This window comes from Chionomys nivalis, chromosome 17 (assembly GCF_950005125.1).
Source record: "Chionomys nivalis chromosome 17, mChiNiv1.1, whole genome shotgun sequence".
NCBI lineage: Eukaryota > Metazoa > Chordata > Mammalia > Rodentia > Cricetidae > Chionomys > Chionomys nivalis.
Genome location: NC_080102.1, coordinates 39,318,593 through 39,345,808, shown reverse-complemented (window position 1 = coordinate 39,345,808; position 27,216 = coordinate 39,318,593). Strand labels below are relative to the sequence as shown.

At 46.5% G+C, this 27,216-nt stretch overlaps 1 protein-coding gene across 1 annotated transcript; it reads left to right on the top strand.

The window, feature by feature from the left end:
* The first annotated feature begins 206 nt into the window (after nt 1-206).
* On the top strand, nt 207-25,140 carry Desi1 (desumoylating isopeptidase 1). The gene is made up of 6 exons (XM_057792488.1): nt 207-524; nt 11,364-11,385; nt 12,368-12,437; nt 16,234-16,343; nt 18,308-18,430; nt 22,608-25,140. Exons 1-6 carry the CDS (start codon nt 437-439, stop codon nt 22,699-22,701), a joined length of 507 nt encoding a protein of 168 aa, XP_057648471.1. The 5' UTR covers nt 207-436; the 3' UTR covers nt 22,702-25,140.
* The last annotated feature ends 2,076 nt before the right edge of the window (nt 25,141-27,216 follow it).

Below are 27,216 nucleotides of genomic sequence, written 5' to 3'. Positions count from 1 at the left end.
CCAATCAACGACGAACACGTCACCACGTACGACACGCCCTTCTGCCCGTCAAGCGGACACGCCCATCCCCATCCGTGACTTCCACCCCTTTTCCTAAACTAGATCGCGCGCGGGTAGGGAAAGCCCCGCCCTCTCCTTGAAGCCCCGCCCCCACAGTCCGTCAGCGCCGAACGCACATGCGCGAAAGTGCGTCCCCGCCCCCGCCCCCTGTTCCTTGCGTGGGGAGTCTCCGGGATCTCTCTCTGTCACCTCACAGTAGTCGTTGCTGGTCGCGGGCGCGGGGGCGCGAGTAGCGCAGGGCCGCTTCTCCCCCGCCCTCAGGCCGGGCCCGGGCTCGGTCTCCCGCACCCTCCTCTCCCCACCCCGGTCGGGTACCGGAAGGTCCAAGTCGCTACTGGGTGCCCGAGGGCCATCGTGGCCGCCGCCACGGGTCCTGATGGAGCCGCCGAATCTCTATCCGGTGAAGCTCTACGTGTACGACCTATCCAAGGGCTTGGCCCGGCGGCTCAGCCCCATCATGCTGGGTGAGGGGACCGGGGTCAGTGGGAAGTTCTGCCGAGACGGGAAGAGGGGCCCACGGGTGAGAGTGGGGTGGGGTTCCCTAACTCCCCTTTCCAGCTTCCTGATCGGATCCTAGGAGACGCATATGCTCTGGCTGGGAGCAAACCCTTCAGCTAGGAACTAGGGTAAGCCGACTGGTCTCGGCGGGTTCCCTGGCATTTGGGGAACCCTCTACACGCCTTTCTTGGCCTCAAGTCGAGAAAGTGAGGCTGCCTCCAGCGCGTGTCCGACACTGCAGAGGAGATTCTCGGGTGGCCCTCGGAGTCTCTGCCCTCCGCGCCAGAAGGAAACTCCCTCTGCAGTCCTTGGAGTGGATGGGAAGGAAGGGAGCGCTAGAGGGCCTTTGCCCTCGCCCGGTTCCAGGTTAGGTCAAGTTAGGTCAGCCAGAGCCAAAACTTGGAACTAATCACAGCCGCGTCCTACAAGGTAGTCTTCGCTCAACGGTTAATTGCTTTTGACCCGAGGGTTTAAAAAAAAAAAAAAAAGCAAGCAATTCTGGGGGAGGTCGGGATGCTGTTGTATCAGTAAGGTAATCCTCGGTGGTGTTCAGTTGGAACGTTTTAATGCTGAGAGAAAAGCAGCCCTTCCGTGTAGGTCCAACTTCGTTTCAATTCAGATACCAAAATGTCTGTTACATAGGCCTTGTCAGGTTTATCATTTCAGGTAATGACGGACAGGAAAGGATTTCAGGGACTGAAAATGACATGGCTTTGTACCGTTCATTTGCATAGCTAGTATTTCCTGGCTAAAGGCTTAGTTCTTGGGGAGCACAAGGGGCAGAGATAAAGGGAGGCAGGCAACTTTTTAAGGCATCCTTTAGTGACATGGCACTGAGTTGAACTTAACTCTCCAACCCTGGGCCAGTCAATGCTTTCTAAATTTGGCTTCACCTCAGAATCGTCTAGAATGTTTGTTAAAAGCACACCTGACTAAGGAAGTGCGTAGCTCACTCACTGGTAGAGTTCTTGCTTGGTGTGCTTCAAGGCCTGGGTTTGCTCTTTAGCACTGAGACAAAAAACAGATACGTTCATTTCCAACATACATTGTTAAATGGAATTGGAAAAAAAAAAACACTAGAGTCAACTGTGGTGGAGCACACCTGTAATCCTAGTACTCAGGAGGCTGAGGCAAGAGGGTTGTGGGTTCAAGACCAATAACCTAAGCTACATAACCTAGTTCTACATAGTGTAAAAAAAGAAAACAGAGAGAGAGAAATTAGGTTAAAACAGTTCCTCTACCAAAGAAACTGGCATCTAGCAGTTTATGAAAGCAGACTCGGAGTGAAAGAGAAACTCTCCCCTAAAGTTTCCCTACTGTTGAAATACCTGTTCGCGTCTGTAAGTTTTAAATGTGTGGATCATAGCGCCATGCTTCAGAAACACTACACCAGAATTTTTGGAAATGTGTCTTTTTAATGAGTGTTTCAGGTCTTTCTCACGTGGCCAACCCATTCCATTGTTGGAGAGAGATTTGGACCTAGGTCATGGGTTGTTGGCAGGCCTTAGGATCCAGGTGTGACTCAGTGGTGTAGAGGCCTTGCCTAACGTGCATAAGGCCTGAGTTCAGACTCCTGCACACCTAAGAAGAACGTTAGCAAATCTGAAAGTAAAACGTCTCTTTTTAAACAGAGAGTTCGAGTCGTTAGTAGATTATATCAGTCAGATTCTAACTAAACCTTGGAGTGCAGCCATTGGTTTAGTTTTATCACCGGAAGGCATTGTTTGTCTCCTTAGACCCATAAAGCCACCCCCCTCCATACTGGTTATTCTTTTGTCCTAATATCTAAAAAAGAATATTATTCTTAGCTGAAAAAGACACAAGAGATTGTTGTTTCATTCATTGGACAAATTTATTAAATAAGAGTTTCAAAGCCGGGCAGTGATGATACATGCCTTTAATCCCAGCCCTGTGAGGCAGAGACAGGAAGATCTCTGTGAGTTCGAGGCCAGCCTGCCCTACAGAGCGAGCTCCAGGACAGGCATCAGAGTTACACAGAGAAACCGTGTCTCAAAAAACAAACAAACAGGGGCTGGAGAGATGGCTCAGCGGTTAAGAGCATTGCCTGCTCTTCCAAAGGTCCTGAGTTCAATTCCCAGCAACCACATGGTGGCTCACAACCATCTGTAATGAGGTCTGGTGCCCTCTTCTGGACTTCAGGCATACACGCAGAAAGAATATTGTATACATAATAAATAAATAAATATAAAAAAACAAACAAAGAGTTTTTTAAAATGAAAATATAGGGTGAGGAAGAAGCTATCCATAAAAGATAGCGAGGGAGTTAGAGTCCTCTAGATAAAAGGATTGACCAGCCAAGATGTAGAGCAGGAAAACCTGGCTGTCGGAAGGGCTGAAAAGTGCTTCTGTGGATATGGTTGTCAAGGCAGAAGTGTTTAAGAAAGATGAAGTAGTAGACTGGCCACCCATAACCCCTGGGCATTGAACCCAGGCACATCTAGTCTACTGGGCACGCGTCCCACCACTGAGCCACATCCCTTGCACCCGTGTCCTTCTAAATAGATGTGATGCTGTAGAAGGCATTGCAAACATGAAACTTCACTAACTTGGCACGTCAGAGGTCATAGCCTTGCCACAAATTTTATTCTCTTTTTTTCTGTATTTTTATTCCCTTTTACAAATGAAGGAAGGGAGAGTTAGCAAAAATCAGAGTCGTTACTTTCTAATGTTAAAGACATTTAGGAAAAGCCAGGTAGGGTAGGTCATAGTACTCTGAGATAGGGGATTAGCACAAATGTGAGGCCAACTGGGGCTACAGAGTGAGAACCCGTCTCTAAGAAGCAAAAACAAGGCAGGCAGGGCTTTGGTAGTAGTGAGTTGTTATTATTATTGATTTTTCTGAGACAGGGTTTCGCTGTGTAGCCCTGGCTACCCTGGAACTCACTCTGTAGACCAGGCTGGCCTTGAACTCTGAGATCCTCCAGCCTCTCTGCCTCCCGGGTGCCGGGATTAAATGTGTGCTCAGGCAGTGCTCTAGTTGTACTCAGTAAACTCTAAAAATAAACTGGGCATGGTGGCACACGCATTTAATCCCAGCACTTGGAAGAGAACAGGTGGGTCTTCTTGAGTTCACAGTTGGGTTGGTCTATATAGTGAGTTCCAGGACAGCCAGAGCTACACAGAGAAACCCAGTCTCAACAAACAAAAGTAAAACGAATCAACTGTAGAGATGACTCAACAGTTATGGCACTTGCTGCTCTTGCAGAGGACATGGTTCAGTTTCCACCAGCCACATGGGGTGGTTCATGGCTTCTGTAACTCCAGTTTCAGGGGACCAGATACCCTCTTCTAGCCTTTGTAAGCAGTAGTGTAAGTGCAGACAAGGAGACACACGTAAAAGCCAGTCAATCAGTAAACCAATGGGCTGGAGAAGCGGCCCAGTGGTTAACAGCACTTGCTGCTCTTGCGGAGGACTGGAGTTCAGTTCCTACCGCCACATCTAGCCACTCACACCACCAGTAAAACCACAGTTCCAGGTGATAGGCATTGCCTTTCTGTTCTTCCCTTTCAGATACCACCACCCTTAAAGTTAGGTATACCCTAAGTCAGTTAATTCCTGTATATTGATTTCTCATTCCTAAATATATTTAAACTTTAAAAAAAAAAAAAAAAAAAAAAACTTTTGTATGGTCCAGCAACACAGCTTATTGGGTTGAGATACTTGTCACCAAGCGTGACAACTTAACTTTGACCCCAGAACCTAAGGAGAGAAGCAACTCCAACAAGTTGTCTTCTCTCCACCACAGGTGCAACATCCTGCACCCACACATACACGCACATAGGTAAATATGCTAGAATATAGCAAGCCAACCCCTTCCCACACACACATACACTCCTTTTCCTGAGTCACTTACACTGGAATCCTTACCACACCTTTGTGAAATAGGTCTTGTAATTTGCCCCAAGTCACACAGCAGGTAGTTGGGAGATCTGCGTTATGGACACGGCTTATTTCACCACCATTTTGCTAATACATGCTGTCCAAGGTAATGTGTTCCCTTACGGCTAATGTAAAGTGGCTTCCTTGTTCAAACGTCTGAAGGTGTCTCGAGTTCTACTGAGCAGAAATCTGGGCTCCGCGTGTGTGCTACTTTTCTAGCGCTGTGCCCGTCCCTCGTAGCCCTTCGTTCTCCACAGCAAATTCATGTCACATTTTGGTCTTTGAATTTCCTCTTATAAGATCTTATCTGTGGGCTGGAGAGATGGTTCAGTGGTTAGGAGAGTATACTGTTCTTGCAGAGGACCTATTCCCAGCTTCCATGTCAGCCAGTTCACTACCGCCTGTAACTCCAGCTCAGGAGATCTGACACTCCTCTGACCTCCACAGGTGCACACCTATACACATAAAGAATAATAAAGTTACTTTTAAAAATAATAACTTCAGCCGGGCGGTGGTGGTGCACGCCTTTAATCCCAGCACTTGGGAGGCAGAGGCAGGCGGATCTCTGTGAGTTCGAGACCAGCCTGGTCTACAAGAGCTAGTTCCAGGACAGGCTCCAAAACCACAGAGAAACCCTGTCTCGAAAAACCAAAAAAAAAAAAAAAAAAAACATAACTTCAGGGGGCTGGAGAGATGGCTCAGAGATTAAGAGCACTAGCTATTCTTCCAGAGTTCCTGAGTTCAATTCCCAGTAACCACATGGTGTCTCCCAGGTACCTATAATGAGATCTGATGCCCTCTTCTGGCATGCAGAACGCTGTATACATAATAAATAAATTAATCTTTTAAAAAAATAATAACTTCGCCGGGCGGTGGTGGCGCACGCCTTTAATCCCAGCACTCGGGAGGCAGAGGCAGGCGGATCTCTGTGAGTTCGAGACCAGCCTGGTCTACAAGAGCTAGTTCCAGGACAGGCTCCAAAACCACAGAGAAACCCTGTCTCGAAAAACCAAAAAAAAAAAAAAATAACTTCAAGGCCTTTTCCAATCCTGTAACAGTTCATGATTAACTTAAATAACACAGATTTTAAGTTTTATTTATGTGTGCCTGTATGACACACGTGAGAATATACTACAGTAATAGATAAAAAGGCAGCATATCTCCAGGAGTTCCATGACAGCCAGGCCTACACAAAGAAACCTTGTCTCAAGAAAAACAAACAAAAAGTCAAAACACATACATACACGCACCAACAACAAACACATTTCTGGGCTGGGGAAATAGTGAATAAAAGCTCTAGTTATACAAGCATGCCCAGTGTGCTGGTGCCCATGGAAGCCAGAAGAGGGCATTGGATCCCCTGAAACTAGAGTTTCAGGCGATTGTGAACCACTGGACATGGGGGCCAGGACCCAAACTTGGACCCTTTTAAGGAGCATCCCTGGCCCCTGTCCTGTCCTATGTTGAGGACATGTGCCTCCCGTGCAAACATATGTGTATTCTGCAGTGTCTCACAATTATCCTTAGCATTCTAATTGAGTGAACAGCGTACTTGTGCCTTTTCTCCCCATATCACTATTTGGCTAATAGAATTAGCTATTAAAATTGTCCTTCAGCTCTTCTTAATAATTTTAGTTACTCTTTAAATGCCCTGACCTCTTTTTGTGAAAAAAAATACATAGAGATAAATGCAGAGGCTTTGGAGGAATGGGAGGTTAATATAGGGCCTCATGCAGTTTAGGCTGGCTTTGAACTCCCATCATACTGCGTCGGTCCTCCGGCTTGCATGATGAGCGCAACAGGTGTTTCGTGTTTCTTTTCTGACTCAAAGTTATATTCTCTTAGAAGCTCATCAAATTGTTCTCAGGTTAAAGTTCTGGGAAATTGTGTGGTAGAGAGCTTGCCTAGCTAGTATATATGAGACCATTGTTTGGGGAAAAGAATCACTGAACCTGTGTCCTTCTCGACAGAATGCAATCTAGTGACTATTTGGGTCTTTATATTTAGATCCTAGCACAATAGCAATAGGGCCTCTTTACTCTAGGTGTTAATTTCTTGAAAAGCAATGTGCATGTGTGTATAAAATTAAATAACCATATTAAAGGGATAACAGTTGCATGCCAAGATAAATGCAGCAGCTGCTTGTCTTTCAGCAGGGCCCTGGAGCTTCTGAGGCAGAAGACTGCCCCCAGAGTACCCCCAGTGACTGCCGAGAGTGGGTGCTCCTTCAGGGATATGAGCACCCATGTGTGTGGTGTCAGGCAGGAAACCAGGGCCTCACTGAACTGTACCCTCTTTCCCAGTATTGGTTTTAGGAATGACTCAGACTTGGAGACTAACTAGAATTTATTCAGGTCTGAGAGAGGGTTTTGTTTTTTCTTTCATGTCTTAACGCAGTCTATTGTGCTTTGTTTTTGTCTTTACTGTTCATTGTGTGCTCACTGTTCTATATCCACTGAAGGAAGGAGGGAATAGCAATCCTGCATCCTTATTATGCAAAATACAAATGAATGTAGCTTGCATCTCTGCATACTCCTGCTTAACGTCTGCACCCACCTTATGTTTAACACAACTCACTAGACATCAGCCTTCCTATGTTGGATTCTACAATAAAGTCCAGTTCTGTTGTTAAAAGAAAAACAAACAGTGTTTTAGTTACAGTTACTGTTGCCGTGGTGAACACTTTCATGACCAAAGCAACTTGTGGGGAAAGGGTTTATTTGGCTTGCATATCCTATACCTCAGGCTGGTTGCACAGCAATTTTCCTCTAGGATTAAAGTGTGTATTATCACATCTGACTATAGTTATTTTCACACTAGAAAAAATTCTTGTACTGACTTTAAAAAATCTGTACCACACTATTGTGTTGTTATTATAGTTGTTTTTAAGGATTTGTTTGTTTATTTGCATATTATGTATATAATATTCTGTTTACGCACCAGAAAAGGGCGCCAGATCTCAGTACAGATGGTTGTGACCCCCACCTTGTGGTTGCTAGGAATTGAACTCAAGACCTCTGGAAAAATAGCCAGTGCTCTTAATCTCTGAGCCATCTCTCCAGGCCCTGTTAATTAAGGGTTTTTAAACCTACCTTTGAAAATGTTATTACCTGGTGGGCGGTGGTCTGCCTCTGTCTCCCAAGTGCTGGGATTAAAGGCATGAGCATCTCATTGTTAAGGTGCCAGTTAAAATACTTTGTTGCTAGGAGAGGGTTGTGTGGAGTGAACCAGGGCTGCACTTGAACTATACCATAGAGCTAATGTGTTCTTTTCCCTACCAAACAGAGACAAATGCCACCTACAAAGAGGCTTGTGCCTCAGGAGTTCTGTCATCGCCATCCACTTAACTCTTGTTAATAGGCACTGCATAGCAGCAGCAGTACTGGGGCTGATGGCCTGTGTGTCTGTTTATGCTTCTTCCAGCTCCGTGGATGAGAACAGGTTGGGTGCTACTCCAAGACTTTTATGTGCCTCTGCTCCTGGACAGTGAAGGCTGGCAATAGCACGCCTTGTCCTACGCCTTCTGCCATCCATGAGCTGACACCCGTGCCTCCTGTTTGTTTCCCACCTCCATATTCCATAAGCCTTTGAATGTGTGGGGTGCCAATAAGCTTAGAGACACACAGCCATGTGACTACCTACTCTCCAGTTTGCTGAGGAAATCTCAGTGGGAAATAATCTGCTCTATGCTATGTTAATATCCATTGAGTCTAATTCAGGTTTCCACAGGACTTTATGCCCTACTTTCATAGCTCATACTGCTACCCCCACCTCACCTCCTCCCATCCTTATCTTGCCTAAAAACTTAAAACTCAGTACAGCCTGCTTTTTCCCGTGCCTGCCAAGGCCTCACTCATGCTTTTCTTCCCCAGGGTGGGCTCCAACACAGCAAGCCTTACATTTCTATCTGAACATCACCCACAAACTCATCTTCACATCTTGTCTTGTCTTTCTGTACTAGACAAAACATGGGTCTGTCTATCCTGGAACTCACTCTGTAGGCTAGGCTGCCCTCAAACTCAGATCCATCTGCCACTGCTTCTTGAGTGCTGTGATTAAAGGCGTGTGCCACCACCACCTGACTCAAAACGTGGGTCTTCTTCATCTTTTAAAAATTATAAATGTAGGGGGCTGGAGAGATGGCTCAGCGGTTAAGAAGCATTGCCTGCTCTTCTAAAGGTCCTGAGTTCAATTACCGGCAACCACATGGTGACTCACAACCATCTGTAATGAGGTCTGGTGCCCTCTTCTGGCCTGCAGACATACACACAGACAGAATATTGTATACATAATAAATAATAAAAAAAAATATAAATGTACACTGTCTAACATTTAAAATATGTGAATAGGCCTGGGACTGCGGCCCCACTGGCAAAGTGTTTATCTAGCATGCATAAAACCTGGGCTTGATCCCTAGGCCACATAGACCAAGTAGGGTGATGTGACTTTAATCCCAGAAGGTGGAAGTAAATCAGAATTCAAGATTATCCTTGGCTATATACATAGCATGTCAGAGGCCAGCATAGAATACATAAGACCTTGTCTCAGAAGAGGGGGAGAAAAAAGCCTAAGCCTTGGAGTGTAGCTCAATGGTAGAGTACATGATTAGCATATGCAAGACTCTGTATGCATTCCCCACTACAAATACAAATTTTTAAAAAGAATGAGATACATGTTTAAAATTCTATAATTTCTATAGCACAGCGGGAGTGTAAGCACACTGCTCTCCTTCCAGGCAACACTGGATTTTGTCCTGGAGCAGGTCCTGGAGCACACAATGAGGGTGACATTTAGCAATCAGTAAACCTTCATTTGAACTGATAACCCTGGTGAGTGAGTGAGGTTCGCCCGTGTGTTGACCTTTTCATTGCCTTCCTCGTCCTTCTGAATCTTTGTATGTTGTCTCCCATGTTTTCCTATGACCTCTAACCTGCTCTTTAACTCCTCTCCAGCTCATCCTCTCTACCACATCTCATAGCATTTTCCTGGCCAGGCTGCCTCAGCCACTATGTAGCTGAAGGTGGCTTTGAACTTTTGATCCTCTTGCCTCTGCCTCCCAAATGTTGGAATATAGGCAAGTGCCACCATACCCAGCTTACCACATATCTTTTTTTAAATTTTTAATTTTGTTTAGTGTGTGTGTATGTGCACACGCACAAATGTGCGTGCATATATGTGCTGTAGCATGCATGTGAAGGGTCACAGACAACTCTCAGGAGTTGCTTCCTTCCTTCTACCATTGAATTCAGATCATCAGGCATGATGTCAGGCTCCTTTACCTGCTGAGTCATCTTGCTGGCCCTTACAACAGCATCTTTTTAAAGATTTGTCTTTACTTATATGTTAAGTGTGTACATTTGTTTGGGGGGTGGGGTGCTTCAAATGCCAGAAGAGCGCACTGGGAACCAGAGAAGCAAGTGCCAGGTGTCACACTTGTAACCCCAGCATTGGAGTAGTGGAAACAGGGTTCCTGGGACTTTCTGGCTAGCCAGCCTACCTGATTCATAGATTCATTAAGAGATTCTGTGTGTTGCCAATGTGGTGGCATGCACCTTTAATCCCATCACGCAGGAGGATCTTTGTGAGTTCAAGGCAAGCCTGGTCTACTGAGTGAGTTTCAGGACACAGAAAACCTGTCTTTAAAAAAAAATAAAAAATGTCAAAACAAGATAGGGAGTGATCGAGAAAGATACCTAATGTCAGCCTTTGGCCTATACACACACACATATTCAGGTGACTTTTCTTATCTCAGCATCAAGAATCTGAGCAAGGAAGATTGCTTTAAGTTTGAGGCCAGCCTGAGCTATGTTGCTTCAGACATGTGGCTGAGTGGTGGCATGCTCGCCTAGCATACACAAGGCCCTAGGGTTGATCCCCAGTACTACAATAAAATAAAAATAGAATGCTAGTCTTATATTTGGCCAGGAGATAGCTTGGTGGGTGAAGATGCCTAATGGCCAGCTTTGTAACCTGAGTTTGATGCCCAGAGCTTCTGTCCTCTGACCTCCGTATATATATTGGGACACAGACACACAATAAATAAATACATGTAAAAATTATTTTTTAAAAAAGTGAGTCTGGTGAAAGTTCTGCCCTACCCAGTGCAGGCACCCTGCCTTGCCACAGGTCTGCTGGCTCTTTATAGTACCACCACTCCTGCCCTCTGCCCTACAAAACCTCAGTCTTCACATATTTGCACAGACTGCTCTCTCTGGCAGATACGCCCAACTTTGCCCCTACTTGCTCCTTCATTGGCTGAAATCAAGCTCTTGAAGGTAGTTCTTCATCTTTATTAACATAGCACCCACAGTTTCAGAGCTTATCAATGTTGTGTTTTAGTTAATTATTTATCTGTGTCTCTTTTGACTCGACTTGGAGCTTCTGAAGGTAGCTGGTAGGTAGAAGAATAGGGTAATAGGCCCCGAGTGTAGGTCAGTGGGTGAGCATGTGCTTAGCATGTTCATACTCCTACATTCATTCAGTCCCCAGCACCAAATAAATGTGTGTTGCCTTTTAAAAACACACAGCATTTAGTTTGGCTCCATTATTTTCTGAAGACTTGCACCTTAATGGAAAACTAAGTCCCATCCTTCGTTGTTTTACTGTGGGCTTGCTGTAGATGACACGGAGAGGTTAAAGTCAGCTGATGTAACCCAAGATGGAAAGGAAGAACAGACATAAACATGTGTGCCGGTGTTATTTGCTTTCTGATAAAGCAGAGTTGCTTCTGAACTTCCTCAACACCCTTGTAGCAGCAGAGGGCAGTCACAGAGGAGAGCTGATTTTCTAGAAAGTCCTCCAGGAGGGCTCTTGACAGTCATCTCCTGCTTGAGTGAGTTTACGCAGGTTGAGAGGGGGCGTTAAGTCTTGTCCCAAATGGCTAAACCTCTCCTTTTCTCCACAGGGAAACAACTGGAAGGCATCTGGTAAGTGGGGTGGGACTCCTCGCGTTGTCTGCTCTGTGAACCAGAGCAGCTCACTACAGCATTGTCTCCACATTTCCCAGCTCAAAGCCTGGCTCTTTGTTGTTAATTTCCCATAGCCTTTATTTTCTTGACATTTTTTTAATTTTTATGTGTATGGGTGTATGTATATCTGTGTAGCATGTATGTGCTTGCTGCCCAGTAGGCCAGAAAAGGGCATCGAATTCCATGATACTCAAGTTACAGACAGTTGTGAACCAGCATGTGGGTGCTGGGAATAGAGCCTGGGTCCTCTGGAAGAATAGGCAGTGCTCTTAACTGCTGAGCCATCTCTCTAGACCCCAATTTCCCATGTGTAAAACAGCAGTTCTCCATGAAGCTGATTTTCTCCCTCTACCTCCCAAGCTATTGGCCATGTCTAGAGACTTGTCAGAACTAGGGGGAGGGTGCTGTTGTCAGCTATTGGGTGACCTTCCATTACTGCTTCCCACAATAGATAGTCATCTGCCCCAATGTCAGTGCTCAGAGGGAGGACCCTCTTTGTCCACGAGTTCCACCCATTGCAAATTGAAATGTTCAAAAAAAGGGGTATACTCCTGTGCCCTCCGTTCTCCTGTGCATAAGTTAGCTCGTGTAAGCAGGTCAAAATCCTAATGTTAGCTAATCCCAGCACCCAGCAGGAGAGGCAGAGGCAAGCAGATCTCTGAGACAGAAGTCAGTTTTGAAGTTCTGTGTAGATCCATTTCATTTTAGATGAGGGACTTGAGCATCTGTGAATTCGAGTGTGGGGGTGGGGGCAGTTCCAGATAATCATCCCAGATCTAGAAGGACACAGTATGTCTTCTTTATGTCTTCATCTGGCTAATTAATAAAATTGGCTACCACAATGATGTCTTTGGGCAGAAATTATTCTCACTGCAGTATGTACTTGTTTTGTTTTGGAGAAATTGTAAGTTTCCTGGCTCACTGTCCCTCTCTGTGGCAGGCACACCTCCATAGTTGTCCACAAGGATGAGTTCTTCTTCGGCAGTGGCGGTATTTCCAGCTGTTCCCCGGTGAGTGTCTTCCCCTGACCTGCAGAGTCTGAGGGGTTCCTACAGCCTGAGAAGTTTGGCTTCTACCATGACCTCTGGCCTGTGCTAATTCCTCATATAGCACATAAGTCAAGCAGGGTAGCTGCACACACCTTTAATCCCAACACTTAGAAAGCAGAAGCAGACGAATCTCTGAGTTCAAGGCTAGCCCTGTCAACAGAGAGTTCCAGGAAAGCTAGGGCTACAGAGACACTTTCTTTAAAAAAAAAAAAAAAAAAAAAAAAAGAAAGAAAGAAAAGAAAAAAGACTTAACTGAACAGTGTTATAATCCTAGTGCCTGTGGGTACAGACAAGAGGATCAGGAGTTGAAGTCTTTGTTGGCTACCTAGTGAGTTCCAGCTCAGAAATGCCCAACAGGTCAAGGTCGTATCACCATGCCTAACAACCTGAGCTCAGTCTCTAGAACATCCACAGAAGTAGAGAACCATCCCATAATTCATCCTCTGACTGGAGCTCATGTGTGCGCATGCTCTGATAGATAATGTAGTAGAACAGAGAGAGCTTCAGGGAAGAGATTGTTCAACAGTCAAGAACACTGGCTGCTCTGCCAGAGCACCTAGGCTTGATTTCCAGCACCCACATGACAGCTAACAACCATCTGTAGTTCTAGTTCCAGAGGATCCAATGCCCTTTCCAGCTACTGCGTGTAGGTAGTACACAAACATACATGCAAGCAAAGTAACTAGGTACATAAAAATAAATTTTAAATTAAAAATATATATTAAAAAAATAGGACTGTAAGATGAAAGCAGGTGAAAGTTACTGGCTCCCCACCAAGTCTGGTGACCTGAATTTGATCCCTGCGACCCACATTGTGACTCCTGCAAGTTGTGCTCTGACCACTTCGCATGTGTGCATACATGCACACACATAGATAGATAAATATTTTTAAAAAAGACCGAGAAAGAATAAAGTCTTTAAAATGCTTTCAGTAGTTGGAGGTGTGTCTCAGTGAACACTTGCCTAGTATCTAGCACGCACACACACACACACACACAAACACACACACAATCCCCGTGTTTCATCCTCAGCAGAGGTTGGGGGAAAGGAGAGGAGAGAGACAGGAAGACAACTCCTCATTCAATGACACCTTCCAGTTAACCCAGTCAGTTGCCGTCCTTCTGCAGTCAACCTGCTTCTGTGGGTTCCTTTTCTCACATGATCTTTCTGACTCCAACCCATGTCCCTTTTAGACTATTTATCTCAGAGCCATCTCGGGATTATCATGGGATGTACTCAAGCAAAGACCAGCTATCCATTTTGATATCATAAGTAGGAAGTCGTTCTTAATTTTTCACTAACCACCCTACCTATCACAAGTGTTTTTTTTAAGCCTGGTCACTTCTTTTTCTGTTTTCTTTTTGGGATAAAAAGGTGTCTCGTGACTGAGGGGGGCCTCAAGCTCACTGTACTGCCAGATATCTTCAGCTTGAGCCTCCTACTGCTCTCCTTTACCTCCCGAGTTCTGGGATCACAGACATGCTTGCCCCCAGAAGCTGGCCAGTTCCACCTTGTCACTGTGTCTTCAGTCAGTCTTTCTCTCTTCAGCTCTTCCCATCCCTCCAGAATTTTCACTGTGGTCCTCACCACTTCCTGTCTAGGCTAGACCTCTGAAACTAGCCTGATCCCCCCTCTGTCCTCCATATAGGAAACAGGTTTTTTTAAGTCTGAATCTCTGAGATCTTCCTGCCTCTGCTGCCCAATTAAAAATGCGCACAACCATGCTTGCATCAAACTCACCAGGTAGCCATGGAGGACCTTGAGCTTCCGATGTTTCCCTTAGTGTCACCCAGCGCTGGGATTGTGTGGCCCTGACTGTCCTGGAACTCTAGGTAGAACAGGCTGGCCTCGAACTCAAAAGGATCCTCCTGCCTCTGCCTCCCAGGTGCTGGGGTTACTGCTGTGCCCTACATGGTGAGTTTTGAGATGCTGGGTTGTTGGGGGTTGTTTTTTATTTTTTTATTTTTATTTATTTATTTATTTATTTTGGTTTTTCGAGACAGGGTTTCTCTGTGGTTTTGGAGCCTGTCCTGGAACTAGCTCTTGTAGACCAGGCTGGTCTCGAACTCACAGAGATCCGCCTGCCTCTGCCTCCCGTGGGGGGGTTGTTTTTTAAAGGAATTTAATTTTTCCAAGTATTCCCCTGTTTTAGCCTAAAGGCTCAGCAGAGTCTCCGCTGACCCTGTCAGGATTGCTCTCTAGCCATCCTCTTTGCAGGTTGTAGCTTCCCCACCTCTGCCCTCTTCAGCTCAGGCATTTAACCCTATACTCCGATTACAGAATAGCTCCCTAACCCTTCACCCGGATGTGCCTGTCCATTCTTCAGGTCTGAGCTGGGTGTTGATTCCCTCCGACAAACCTCAGCCTGGCCCTCCCCTCCTGCAGGTGCTAAGGAATGGCCTTCTGCACTTTTTCAGCCTGGTCCTTATTTCAGCTTCTTGTGATCCACTGGTATATAGAATTTTTTACAAAAATTCATGAGACAGAAATCTCATGTTTTGTATATATTGTGCTCCCATTGTCTAGCCTTAGATGTTGCATATAAGTTCTCGATGTATATTTGTCATATGAACGAACAATAGGAGTTGCAATAGTGACCTCTTATTCTCTGGAACATTGGGTAATTTTCCTCTAGCTACCATAATAACTGATCCTGCTCACCATGCTTTCCCCAATGCCTAAAGCAATGTCAACCTCAAGGGAAGTGCTCTGGGGCTGTCAGTCAATGACTTTTATAGGCAAGCTCCATTCTGGAGTGTTCTGCTTTCCTGAGTCTGCCCTCCTTGATGGTCCCGTGCAGCCCAGCTGTCGTGTTCTGTCCTAGTGATCATCTTGTGATCATTTTGGGGACAAAGGGAAACCACGGGTTCCGGGTTTCTGTCTTTTTATTGTTGTTTATGTTTTTTTGAGACAGGGTCTCTATGTAGTCCTGGCTGTCCTGGAGCTCGATATGTAGAACAGGAGGGCCTCAAACTCCCAGAGATCCACCTGCTTCTGCCCCCAGAGTGCTGGGACTAAACGTGTGCACCACCACACTCAGATAGGTTTCTGTCTTTAGCAACAGAACAAATGGACAGTGTAGAGACACGCCCACACAGGCCCCACAAGCAGCCAGCTGAACTCTAAACTCTATAACCTTAACACACAGAGAAAACAGTCCGCTTCCTATGACAAGAGTGTTCCAGCAGTTAAAAACGAAGCTGTCGGAATAGAGTTTTGTAGTTTTGTGTTAAAAGTCACAATTTAAACTGGGGCAGCGGGAGGGGGGCTGGCTGGAGAGATGGCTCTGAGGTTAAGAGCATTGACTACTCTTGAGGGGTCCTGAATTCAATTCCCAACAACCACATGGAGGCTCACAACCATCTATAATGAGGTCTGATGCCCTCTTCTGGCCTGCAGGCACACATGCAGATAGAACACTACATACTAAATAAACAAACAAACAAATTTTAAAGCAAAAAAATAGGAAATTCAAGCCTGGCACACAGTAAGTAGTACACACCTTTGATCCCAGCACTTGGAAGCAGAAGCAAGTGAGTTGGAGGCCATCCGGGGTTACATAATAATTTAATAAATGGGGACGATAGCCTGGAGCTCATAGATCCCTTCTTAAAAGTTAACAAAGTGTTGACGGTCGCAGTGATAGAGCATTTGCCTAGCATGCATAAGGTCCTGGGTCTGATCCTCAGAACAGCCAAAAGAAAGCGAAAGTGATAGAGATGGTGACTTAGTGACTTTCTTGGGTTGACTCTTTCAGGGAGGGACATTGCTTGGGCCCCCAGACACTGTGGTTGATGTGGGGAACACAGAAGTCACAGAAGAAATCTTTCTGGAATACCTGTCCTCCCTGGGGGAGTCTCTTTTCCGGTGAGTAAGGCCAGAGTGGTGGCTGCTTGTATGCGCCACTGCTAGACACTCACACTCTGGGGGGCAGAGCCAGGGCAACCGTCCCTGACGCTCAGCTCTGGCCTCGCCACTCTTTACTGTCACTGTAGAGAAGCAGAGCTATAGAAAGAGCCCACATCTGTTCAACAGCAAACTTACATACCAGCATGCTTTCTGTTGTGCCTAGAAGAAAGGGGCCACTTGTTCCTTCTGAGCAGAGCCAGTGAATGCTGTTCCCCACCTCTGGCCAAGTGGATTTCCCTAAATATTGAAAACAGGGTTTGTGGGAGAAATGGGATGAAATACCAACTTGAATTAACCTATTTTATAGGCTTCCTTCAGGCTGACGGTGTAGAGGACTTTTTCTTTTTTTTTTTTTTTTTTTTCTTTTTTTTTTTTTTTTGGTTTTTCGGGACAGGGTTTCTCTGTAGCTTTGGAGCCTGTCCTGGAACTCCCTTTGTAGACCAGGCTGGCCTCTAACTCACAGAGATCTGCCTGCCTCTGCCTCCCAAGTGCTGGGATTAAAGGCGTGCGCCACCACCGCCCGGCTCAGAGGACTTTTTCTATCATGCACAAAGCCTCGGGTTCAACCCCCGCACCACAGAAACTTGAACTGGTGTGTTGGCACATGCTTGTAATTCCTGCACTCAGGAAGAAGAGGCGGGAACATCAGAAGTTTGAGGTCATCCCTAGCTACATATGGAGTAAAAGGCCACCTGAGCTAGAGACTCTGTCTCAAAAGGAAAAAAAAAAAAGGACAAACTTAACCAAGCAGTAGTGGAATTTGCCTTCTCTGTGAGTTCAGGGCCAGCCTAGTCAACAGAGTGAGTTCCAGGATACCCAGCACTACACAGAAACCCTGTCTCGAGGGGAAAAGAGAACCCTGAGTGAAAGCCTGGTAAGAGGACTCATCAGTCTGTAGAGCCTGACAGCCTGAGTTTGACCCTGAAACCCACACTGTGGGGTGTGAGAACCTGCTCTCACACATCTTCCTCTAACTTTATTTCGTGTTCCCACATACACACAAAATAAATGATTTAAAAAAAAGACAGGCAGTGATGGCGCACACCTTTAATCCCAGCGCTTCGGAGGCAGAAGCAGTTGGATCTCTGAGTTTGAGGCCAGCCTGGTCTACAGAGCAAGTTCCAGAAACCCTTTGGGGGGATGGGGATACAGAGGAGGATCTAGAAGGATGGTTTAGAGCAGTGGTTCTAAATCTTTAGTTTACAATCCTTTTGGAAGTCCCATATCAGGTATTTACATTAGGATTCTTAGCAGGCTGGACAGTGGTGGTGCATACCTTTAATCCTGGCACCCAGGAGGCAGAGGCAGGTGAATCCCTATGAGTTTGAGGCCAGCCTGGTCTACAAGAGCTAGTTCTAGGATAGCTAGGACTGTTGAAACCCTGTCTCAAAAGGAAAAAAAAAAAAATATTTCATAGCAAAAGCAAAATTTGTTCTGAGGTAGCAATGAAATAATTCCATGGCTGGGGGTCATCATGACAGAAGGGACTGCTTTAAAGGGTTGCAGTGTTAGGAAGGCTGAGAACTACTGGCTTAGGATAAGAACACTTATTGAGCATATCTTAAGAGGATAAGGCCTGAGTCCAGTTCCCAGTAACAGGGTGTCTGACCCCCTCTTCTGGCCTTCACAGGAGGTAGGCACACACGTGCACATGCATTCATAAATACATACATAAAATAAGTAAATCTTTTCAGTTTTATTAAGGGTTCACCTCTGATCCTTGCCCTGTGGTTTTGGCTCATCTTTCCCTTATTAATCACCTCTCAGAGGTTCAGATCTGCAGACAGTCCTCCTGATGTTTGAGAGGACTGGCCATAGTCTTCACATAAGGCTTTGCCCACCTTCCCGCTCTGTAGTGACCGTCACTCCACATAGATGCTGGCTTGCTCATCTGCTCTCCACCCACTTTCTCACACGAACAGAGGAGAAGCCTACAACTTGTTTGAACACAACTGTAACACCTTTAGCAACGAAGTGGCGCAGTTCCTGACAGGGCGGAAGATCCCTTCTTACATCACAGACCTGCCCTCTGAAGTTCTCTCCACGTAAGTGTGACCACTCTGTTTCTGAGCCTGCCAACTGTGAAAATCCCCATCTGAGACAGTCAGGAGGGTATGACCAGCCTGGGCTACACAGTGAGCTTCCAGAGATGAGCCTGAGCTATGTGAGACCCTGTCTCAGAAAGAAAAGAGGCAGGAAAACCTCAGACTTAGTATCCCTCCCCTGTGATAGCAGAATCCTTCAAGCCAGTAAGACCTGTTAGGTGGAACCTGCCACCATTGTTCCTACCCACCAGTGTGCACTAGGCCTCTGAAGCTAGGCTTAAGTGCCACCACAGAACTTAGGTGTTTATATAAAATCCTGGTATCTGATAACACAAAGCCATTTATCAGAAGATAAGAATCCTTATCTAGAATGCAGACTTCAGTCAAAGGCAAAATCCAGAGGAACAGGACGACCCAGTTTATAACTGTTGTTTGTCTTTGTCAGCCACACCCTGAGCTCTTCGACACCCTCAAAAGATCAAGTTCTGCTTGTGCTTGAACTTACAGTGCAGACCACCCTCAGCACAGGTTTCCTTTGCCCCGATGGGGTCTCAACCTTGGGAAAGCCTGTGGGCCATCACCCAGCTATCATCTGAAAGAGCACAAACTTCCCAAGCCATATCATATTGTTCCCTTTTGTGATTATATCAAGCTGCCTCTGCCCACTCTAGGACAGTGCCCATTTGTTGCCTCTGATTCAGTTTCTCCTGAACTGGGTCCTGACCAACAGGGTTCCTGGCAGATAAACTCAGTTTTAAGAAATGGGACTGGAGAAATGGCTCAGAGGTTAAGAGCAGTGACTAGTCTTCCAGAGGTCCTGTACATCCAGGCAGAATCCTGTATACATAATAATAAATAAATCTTTAAAAAAAAATAAAAAAATAAAAACTCTCAGGCCTGGGACTGCCTTCTCCTGGTAGATGTGCAGAACCCAACATCCCTGCCAGGTCATGAGACCCTGAGCATCCTTTTTTTTTTTTTTTTTTTGGTTTTTTTTTTTTTGCTTCTTTCGAGACAGGGTTTTTCTGTGGTTTTGGAGCCTGTCCTGGAACTAGCTCTTGTAGACCAGGTTGGTCTCGAACTCACAGAGATCCACCTGCCTTTGCCTCCCAAGTGCTGGGATTAAAGGCATGCGCCACCACCACCCGGCCGACCCTGAGCATCCTTGAGTAGCCAAATGTTCTTGCTGTTATTACTTACTGGGTGGGGCCTTTGTCTGAATTTTGGTTGGTATTTAACTCTTGGATCATTTACAAATACTTTATTCTCTTGATCTTAGGGGGGATTTTCAAATATGGCTGTATCACCTGGGCACGGGCACACATTTAGAATCCTAGCACTTGTGAGGCTGAGGCATAAGGATCACAATGAATCTGAAACCAGTTTGAGCTACATATTCAGTCTGGAAAAGGAGGAGGGAGAGTGGGCAGCAACCTCTGAGAATGAAATTGTGCCCAGAGTGTATCGTGAGTCACTTAATTTTATTTTTTTTTTTATTTATTTATTTTTTTTTTTTTTTGGTTTTTTGAGACAGGGTTTCTCTGTGGTTTTGGAGTCTGTCCTGGAACTAGCTCTTGTAGACCAGGCTGGTCTCAAACTCACAGAGATCCGCCTGTCTCTGCCTCCCGAGTGCTGGGATTAAAGGCGTGCGCCACCACCACCCGGCTAATTTTATTTTTTGAGATAAGTTCTCACTATGTAGCCCAGACTAGTCTAGAACTTACTGCATAGACTGTACTGGCCTCAGATGCACAGAGATTCCTGTGCCCTGCTCCTGGGAGCTTTATTTAAGGGTACAGTGATCTTAAAGAGTTTCTAGATTCCATTTTTTTTAATTAATTAATTAATTTATTTATTTATTTTGAGGCAGGGTTTCTCTGTGTGGTCCTAGCTGTCCTGAAACTCTTACTCTAGAACCACCACCTAGACTCCCATTTTTATGGTGATTTCCCAGTTACGTTATTACAGGAACCATCCAGGTGTCCTTTAGAAAAGTAACATCAACTCCTGGCAAGCTCGCACGACTATTTATCCTGAATATTCCCTGTGTGCAGTAGAACAGTTCCTTTTTAGAAGAATCTTAATTTTGGAATATCCCCATTCCCAACATCATTGTCGTGACTTCTTTTTCTTTTCCTCAGCTTCCCCCTTTTTTCCTCAGCTTCAACATTATTCTTATCTTCTTCAGAAGAATTAAAGATACAAGTAAACTGGTGGTTTTGGTCCATGCCTATAATCCCAGTACTTGGGAGGCAGAGGCAGAAGGATCAGGAGTTCAAGGCCAGCCTAGACTACTTGAGACAAAGAATAAAGCACAGCAAGTACAGAGAGCTCTAGTTCCCTGTGGGTAGCCACACTGTTCACCCACAGCTCAGCAGGCCCGGCAGGTGTCAGTGAGAAGATGGCAGCGCCCACACAGAGGAGGAGAACTAGGAGTAACCATAAAACAAGGTGGGCAGTGGTAGCACACACCATTAATCCCAGCACTCAAGAGGCAGAGGCAGGCAAATCAGCCTGGTCTACAGAGAGTGAGTTCCAGGACAACCAAGGCTACACAGAGACCCTGTTTTGAAAAACCCAAAACAAAACCAAACAAAAAACATTTGGAAGATTATTAGTCAGCTTCTGCTCCTGGAGCAGATCCTGAGATAATCAGATTATAAAGAGGAAGGCTTTCTGTTGGCCGCACTGCCAGCCAGCAGTATCAGTCCATAGTCACCTGACATTGTTACCTTTGAACCTGTGATAAAGAAGCCTCTCCTGGTGGGAGAACGTGGTAGAACAGGAGCTGTTTACTTGATGCCAGGAAGCAAAGAAGAGAAGAAGGGACTAAGGTTCCCCTTTCCTCTTCAAGGGCATGTCTCCAGTGACCAGCCGACCTCCCCCAATAGGCCCCGCATCTCAAATGTTTCACAGGCCAAGAACCAAGTCTTTAACCTGGGGACCTTAGGGAACACTTAATCAAACCAGAGAGCCCTCTTACGAAGACCAGTGTGGTAGTGGATGCTGATTAACAAGACCCCAAACTGGCCAAGTAAAAGGCTCAAGGATCTTCAGCCCTAAATGGAACATATACTGCACTCCTTCTCCCAGGCTCAGGAGCCATTGCAGAAGAGGGAGCAGAAAGAGTGTAAGAGCCAGAGGCCACGAATGCTTATAAGAAAGCGGTATCTTCAGGATACTGCAAGATAGCTGAACATAGGGACCCCCAGTGGTTATGACATCATACACAAGCCAGACCAAGGCCCAGCATGGAGAGGAGACCTGGACATGAACCCACACACACACCTGCCCAAGGAGCTGTTGGCCATTTTAGCTGCTGGGAAAGGGTCCGTTTTCTCCAGACACCTGATATGTCTGCCGTGCTCCAGCGGAAAGTCACATGTCCAGGAATATTTGGGCAGCACAAAATGGTCTTGATGGGGGAAAAGGACAGACACACAAGGTGGGCAGGGGGTTAGGGTGGATCTGGGAAGAGTTTGGGAGGGACAGTTAATAGAACTAAAACACATTGTATAAAATACTCAAGCCAGGCAGCAGTGGCACACGCTTTTAATCTCAGCACTCAGGAGGCAAGGGCAGGTGGATCTCTGTGAACTCGAGGCCAAGAGCTAGTTCTAGCACAGGCTCCAAAACTACAGAGAAACCCTGTCTCAAAAAAGCAAAAATAAAATACTCAAAGAACTAAGGAGAAAAAAAAAAAAAAAAAAAAAATATATATATATATATATAGATATAGATATAGATATATATATATATAGAGAGAGAGAGAGAGAGACTGGAAATGGTGGCACACACCTTTAACTCCAGCACTCAGGGAGGCAGAGGCAGGCAGATCTCTGAGTTCGAGGCCACCCGGTCTCGTTTAAGAACAGCCAAGACTATGTAGAATTGCAGATTCTGGGTCTCAACCCCTTTAGCTCCTATATCAATTATTTACATTGCAATTCATATCAGTAGCAAAATTACAATTATGAAGTGACAAGGAAATAATTGTATGGTTGGGGTCAACACAACTAAGAAACTGTATTAAAGGTCGCAGCATTAGGAAGGTTGAGAACCACTGTCTATATTGTAGGGAGACTGTCTTGTGCTGCCGTGGCCACCCTGCACGGCACCATTTTGTCTGTGGTAGCTGCGCTGCAAAGCTCTCCCACTCGTGTCTGTTTCTCCGCAGGCCCTTTGGACAAGCGCTTCGGCCCTTCCTGGACTCCATCCAGATCCAGCCTCCCGGAGGGAACTCTGTGGGCAGACCCAATGGCCAAAGCTAACAGGACTGCACGGGACCGCCCGCCTCTCCAGGGCTTTTCCTTTTTAAACAAAACAAACCCTACCAGATTTCTATTTTATAATTTTACATCAGAGCTAACGGGGACGGCTTTTTAAATTTCCCAGGGAAGGAGCTTGTAAGGCTGCACGTAGGACAACGCTCCTGAGAAACAGAACCAATGCCATCCCTTCTAATAGTATTATACTAATTTATTAAGGCTGTCTTGTCTGTGAGTTCACTTTTGACGCTGTTGCCTAAGCGTCCTCTACACTGGAGAAAGAGGGGTACTTGTTTAAACAGAAAGCAAGAGTCACACAATCTGGGAGAACCCCGTCCTGGACCCTTTCCAAGGGATACCCATATTCCACCCACACCTTTGGGCCCTAGATGAGGTTTTTTGGTTTTTGCTTTTTGGGTTTCTTTGTTTTTTGTTTTTTTTTTTTGGTGGGGGAGGGGTTCAAGACAGGGTTTATCTGTGTAGCCCTGACTGTCCTGGAACTCACTCTGTAGACCAGGCTGCTCCCAAGTCACAGAGAACCACCTGCCTCTGCCTCCTGAGGGCTGGGATTAAAGGTGTGCTCCACCACCACCTGGCCTGGGTGAGCTTTTCTACTGTCTATAACCCTGGAGCAGCCGCCCTCTAGCCGCAAATGAACCAGAGGGTCGGGTGCACACGGGGCCAGCTGTAGGCTGACCAACTCGACCTAAATGAACTCTTTAGCTACAAGTTTGCTCCCTTTTCCCCAAACAAGGCCACAGGCTGGAGCTGGAACAGCCATAGCCTCAGGATCAAAGGACAGTGGCAGCGAGGATCAGGGCAGAGAAGACAGGGTAAAGCCATTCCTCCTCCTCCTCCTAGTGCCAGTCCTCTCTGCCTGCCCCTAAACTGCTCTTCCTCAGCAATAACTTGACCTGTCCCTCTTAATGAAGGTCTAGGCTGCAGTGACAGAGACCTGGGCCTTCTCTCTGCAAATAATAGCATCAGTTTATTTATAGTCAATAGAACTAGCCACCGAAATGGTATGAATTTGTCAGCTAGGGGACAGGATCGTTCCCTCTAAGAACTGGTCTCTGATATAGAGTACCATAATGGTTCAAATTCAAAGGTGGCAAGAAAATTTAAGAGTTGTCTCCGATAGGGACTTCCACGTTATCCTTAAAGTATCATGAACAGACATTATCTCCATTGTCATTCTGACCTTAAGAGGTGTGATTGGGGTAAGTGGGCCATTTCCTAGTGATGTGCTCCTAGGATTCATCAGCAGGAATTGTCTAGAAGTCTGTGATCTGGACTCTAGGAGGAACCTAATGTTCCCTTTCTTGGTGTCAGCCTCCTAGCTAATTTGGGAACTGACAGGATATGGAAGGGGATGCAGAGCAGGCACCTGAGACTCTGTTCCACATCCATGGGAGCCTCTGGTATGGTTTCCTACCACTTCTGAAACTTGAGCTCCATTGCTCCTTCCTCCTGAGAAGCTGCTGCTGCTACTGGCTTGGACCTGCCCATACCCTGCTGACCTTGCCAGTAGCCATATGAGTTGGCTTCATCAGGATGTCTGCCTCAGCGCTGACCTGTTGCCTGACCAGGGTCAAGTCCAGCTGGGAAGGCAGGTGGTGATTTGGAACTTGAAGGTTGGAGTCAGATAGGTTTCACTCAAGACTCAATGGTTTGCAAGTGCACAGTGCAATAACAAATTAGAGTGGAAACCAACAGGGATTGTTTACTGTGGGTCTGTTGACAGAATGGGGCCCAGAAGGATGAGTGTTCAAAGCTTGGCTTCTGGGTGGGTAGAGGTTGCTGGGAGCCATCACTTTTTCATTTGCCTGGCCCCAGCAGCTAGCATCTCTACCCAGAGCGCTCGCCTCTCTCCTGCCAGGTGCTGGACTGATTTTCCCACACGACCAGATTCATCTGGTTTTCCTCCTTGCGCAGTGACTCACAGGCCATGGTATTCTGAGAGTTTGCCTTAGAATCTTAGTCATTTGCTTGCTTGAATCAGCAGCCGTCTTGTGCTAATGCCTGTGCCTGTGGCTTGCAGGGAGAAAGGACTGAGTTTCTCAGAACCCGCAGGGAGGCAAGCTCTTCCCTCCCCTATGCAAATCCATTGTCACCTGAGTCCCAGGCCAGGAGCCCCGCGTCCCAGCTTCACACATCTCTGTTCCAGTATCTCAGGAGCATACTATTAATGACCAGCTGACTCCACCTGGGCGTGTACAAGTGCGCTGAAGGAGTCCTGTTGTTGATGTCACATGACACACCCCTGTGGAGGTCCAGTGGTCAGGGGACGAGGGAAGTGGAGCATAAGACCATTGTTCTCTCTTAGACGAAATGGAAGTGTGTTCTTTAGAGATTCCTTCATGACTTCCTTGGACTCAAACTATGTCTAATACAGAGGTGTTTGGTGGCTTTTCTAATGCAATAAACTCACTCGTGCTGCTGTGACGTGTTACTTGAATCCTGGCACAAAGCCACCCCAGGCTTCCCCATCTGTCCCCCTCCGAGGATACCCTTGCAGAGCCCAGGAGTGCTGCCGTTACTTAGGTGACAGGCTGTGGATGAGCGAGGGTAGTAAAGGGTGTGTAGCTGTCGCCATTGGTTATAAAGATGGGGAAAGGGCCCACAGAGAACGTGATGGACATGAGCTACTTTAGCCTAGCTTTAGCTGCACAGTGAGATAGTAAGACCCTTGCCTCCCAAAAATGTGTGTGTGATGCCCCTGGTTGGCTTGCAGCTGGTGATACAGTAACATCACATTCTAAGGTGTCCCTCCAGGACCTGACCATTAGGAAATGATACAAGAATTTTTCTCCCTGTGGAGAGATCAAGCAATGTCTAGCCCCCTCTTCATAAGATCCTAATGACAAAGTTCCACTCTACCAAAGGTCACCCTGGAGATCAACTGAGTCTACTAGGCTGCTCATAGAGCCTAGGTAGGAAGTTACAGAAGAACGTGTGAGTAGCCTAAGCAGCCATACTGCAAGGTCGGTACCCAGCTTCTCCATCACTGCATAGATGGAGTCCTTCCCAGACTACATACTCTAACACCTAGAGACCCCAGGAGCATGTATAATTAGGGCAGAATTGCACACAACCGACGGGGAGGGGTGAATACTCTGGAGAGTGTCCAATGACTCCTCCTGTGAGGGATGTAAACAAGTCTGACTCCAGGGATAGGACTGCCTAACAAGGGGCATGTTTTCATGAATTAGCAAGTGTGGTCCAGAATAAGTGCTGTGGTTGGTGGTCAGCTTTCTGGAAGTTTCCCTCGTACTTCCAGGAGTGCTGCCTGGACGGCGGCCAGGCCTGTGGTAAAGCTTTCCCAACAACAGGGCTGGGATTGGTCCGACATACAGGAGGAAACGGGCAGAGAAACAGCGAGGTGGCAGGTGGCAAGGCCATTTTGAATCCAGGCCATATTCTCACACGTCATCCCTGAAGTATGGAGTCTTTCCAGTGTGCTGGCTTCTACAAGGCAGAGTGTAGATAGCTGTGCCTGACATACCGGCTTCAGAAGAGCACAGTAGGCAGGAATCTGTGCCATCTGTACACAGATAGCAGCCCAGGCTACCCACGTTGGTAGGGTAGGTACCAAGCGGTAAGTGTTCTACCCATTTTGGTAGGGTAGTACCAAGCGGTAAGTGACGAGTGTTCTACCCAGTGCTTGGCACAGATCACGTGCTCAGTACGTCTCAGGTTACTAAGACAAGCCTCCCACAGCTGTTTCCTGTGCATTTCCTTAAATCAGTGTCATGCAAAGGTCAGTCCTCTGCTGAGGTGTATAGTCACCTGACTCACCTGAAGGAAAAAAAAATGACAGGTGTGTCTCCCCCGCCACCCCCTTAGACTTGAGACCAGTCAATCTGGGGTAAATTCATTCAACCTTAGTATCCCCCTTGAACTCCAGACCCGAGATCCTTCACCCCTTGGGAGCCACCAGGCTCTGTGTTTAGGGACAGCAACCAGTAGGGAAGACAGTCAGGAATGAAGCCTCATCCAGTCAGGAATCATACTCTGAAGAAAGCTAGGGGACAAACACAGGTGACAGGAGAGCCTAGGTGATGATGCCAGATGACATCTGTGAGGGAGGGAGGATGGCCGTTAGGTTAGAGGAGGCTTCGCTAAGGACGAGGTGGCTACCCGAAACGCAGATGATGCAGGGCCCAGGTGGAGTGGGCAGTCTACTCCAGGCAGCTGAACCAGAGAAAACTGAGAAAAGAGAATACTGGGGGACAGAAAAGCGGGAGGCCACCATGGTGAGCAGGAGAGTAAGCAGCAGTGTGAGGCATGGCCTTTCAGGCTGTGGGACTCGGGAGGATGGAGCAGGGCAACAGGAATTTGGGTGAGGAAGGCTGTGCTGCATTGTGAAAGGTCAGAGTCCTGTGTCCAGATTTATAAACACCAACTGAGTACGGGGCACATAAGAGAGCCCTCTGACACATTCAGAGACCAGCTATGGGACCACAGGGCCATTTATCCTGCCTCTGGGAGCTTCACTAAGCCTAACACTGATTTAAG

Excerpts from the sequence above, each read along its gene's own strand:
- Desi1 (XM_057792488.1), top strand. The coding sequence starts at position 437 with ATGGAGCCGCCGAATCTCTATCCGGTGAAGCTCTACGTGTACGACCTA. Across the intron at positions 11,386-12,367 it reads AAACAACTGGAAGGCATCTG|GCACACCTCCATAGTTGTCC; the intron begins GTAAGTGGGGTG and ends TCTCTGTGGCAG. Across the intron at positions 12,438-16,233 it reads GTATTTCCAGCTGTTCCCCG|GGAGGGACATTGCTTGGGCC; the intron begins GTGAGTGTCTTC and ends TGACTCTTTCAG.